This window comes from Eimeria mitis, genomic scaffold (genome assembly GCF_000499745.2).
Source record: "Eimeria mitis Houghton genomic scaffold, Emh_scaff1875, whole genome shotgun sequence".
Classification (NCBI taxonomy): Eukaryota; Apicomplexa; class Conoidasida; order Eucoccidiorida; family Eimeriidae; genus Eimeria; species Eimeria mitis.
Window position 1 is genome coordinate 4,006 of NW_013570197.1, and position 1,679 is coordinate 5,684.

General features: G+C 60.6%; 1 protein-coding gene across 1 annotated transcript in view; it reads right to left on the reverse strand.

Annotated features, from left to right (window-relative positions):
* Positions 1–1,679, reverse strand: part of EMH_0045020 (uncharacterized protein) — a gene marked incomplete at both ends in the record, with an annotated part of 5,461 nt that overhangs the window by 328 nt on the left and 3,454 nt on the right. The window contains 2 exon segments of the mRNA XM_013496023.1: positions 104–168; positions 270–1,676. Of these exon segments, the coding sequence (XP_013351477.1) occupies positions 104–168; positions 270–1,676 (1,472 nt within the window).

A 1,679-nucleotide genomic window follows, 5' to 3' on the forward strand; every position in this document is an offset into this window, starting at 1 on the left:
CCAGAAGCACCAGGAACAACAGCAGCAGCAGCAACAGCAGCGGCAGCAGCAGCAGCAGCAACAGCAGCAACAGCAGCAGCAACAGCAGCAGCAGCAGCCTCACCTCTGTAAGAGACCACCACGGCAGTTGCTGCTGCCGCCTCTCGGCGCTGATGAGCAGCAGGGATTCTGCTGCCTCAGCAACCGAAGCAGCAACAACCCTTTGCGCAGCAGCAACAGCAGCAGCAGCAGCAGCAGCAGCTGCTGCTGCTGCTGCTGCCTGTTGCGACCTTTCCTCTCCTGTTGTGTCTCCCCAGCTGCAGCACCGCGAAAGGCTGCTGCTGCCGACATCCAGGCAGCATATGCTGCTGCAGCACTCAGCAGCAGCAGCAGCAGAAGACGGCCATGCTGCTGCTCCTGCTGCTCCTGCTGCTGCTGTGCTGCTGCAGCAGTCATGAGAAAGAGCAGCAGGCGTCTCCAGGGCGTGCAGCAGCTGCAGCACAACGCGGCGTACAGACTGCCCGGCGAGTGCTTCTTCTTCGTCTGCTTCCTGCTGCTGCTGCTGCTGTTGCTGCTGCTGCTGCTGCTGCTGCTGCTGATACTGATGCTGCCGCCGCCACCGTCGGCGGGAACCTTCCGCTGCTGCTGCTGGTGCTGCTTCTGCTGCTGCTGCTGCTGAGGTGTCACTGCAGCTAGCAGATGAAAACCCAAGAAACTGCAGCTGCTGCCTGCTGTAGCCTTGCTGCTGCAGCAGCTCCTGCAGCAGCAGCTGCTGCTCGGTGCTGCTCCAATCAATGAAGCTTGTGGCGTGCTGCTGCAGCTGCTGCTCTTCTGCTGCTGATAGCTGGCAGTACGGCAGCAGCAAAGACAGCAGCAGCGTAAGACAAGGAGAAGGCTTGGCGGCCCTGTCCTCCTCTGGAACAGCAGCAGCAGCAGCAGCAGCAGCAGCAGGTCCTGCTGCAGCTTGCACCTGCTGCTTCGCCGGCGCCCCTAAAAGCGCCTCCGCTTCTGCAGGTGCAGCAGCAGCAGCAGCAGCAGCTGCTGCTGCTGCTGCAGGAGGTCGTGCTGCTTCCTCGGCAGTATCGAGGTTTGCTGCCGTAGCAGCAGCAGCAGCAGCAGCAGCAGCAGCAGCAGCTTCTGCTGCTGTTGCTTCTGGCTCTAGCAGCAAAGCTCTCGACTCAGGCAGACGCGCGCACTCTATGAGGAAGCAAATACACTGTATAACGAGGCAGCGGCCAGAGGTGCTGAGGGCGTTTGAGGCTTCTGCTGCTGCTGCTGCTGCTGCTGCTGCTGCTGCTGCTGCTGCTGAGGTCTTGTGGGCGCCCATGTCTTGCTGCTGCTGCTGCTCCTCCTCCCCCTCTTGCAGCAGCAATGACTCGAATGTACAGAAATAACGCTGCAGCAGCAAAATGCATGCATCTAGCATCAGCGGTGCTGCAGCAGCAAACTCACTTCTTATGCTGCACTCCCAGCTGCTGCAGCAGCCAGGACCTGCTGCTGCTGCTGCTGCTGCTGCAGCAGCAAGCGGAGGGGCATTGCTAGTGAAAGCCTCTGGCAGCACCAAGCTGTTGCTGTCCGATGAAGTAGAAGCAGCAACTGCTGCTGTTGCTGTTGCTGCTGTTGCTGCTGCTGCTGCTGCTGCTGCTGCTGTTGCTGCTGACGGAGCACCCGATAAAGGCGACTCTGGAGAAGCAGCAGAA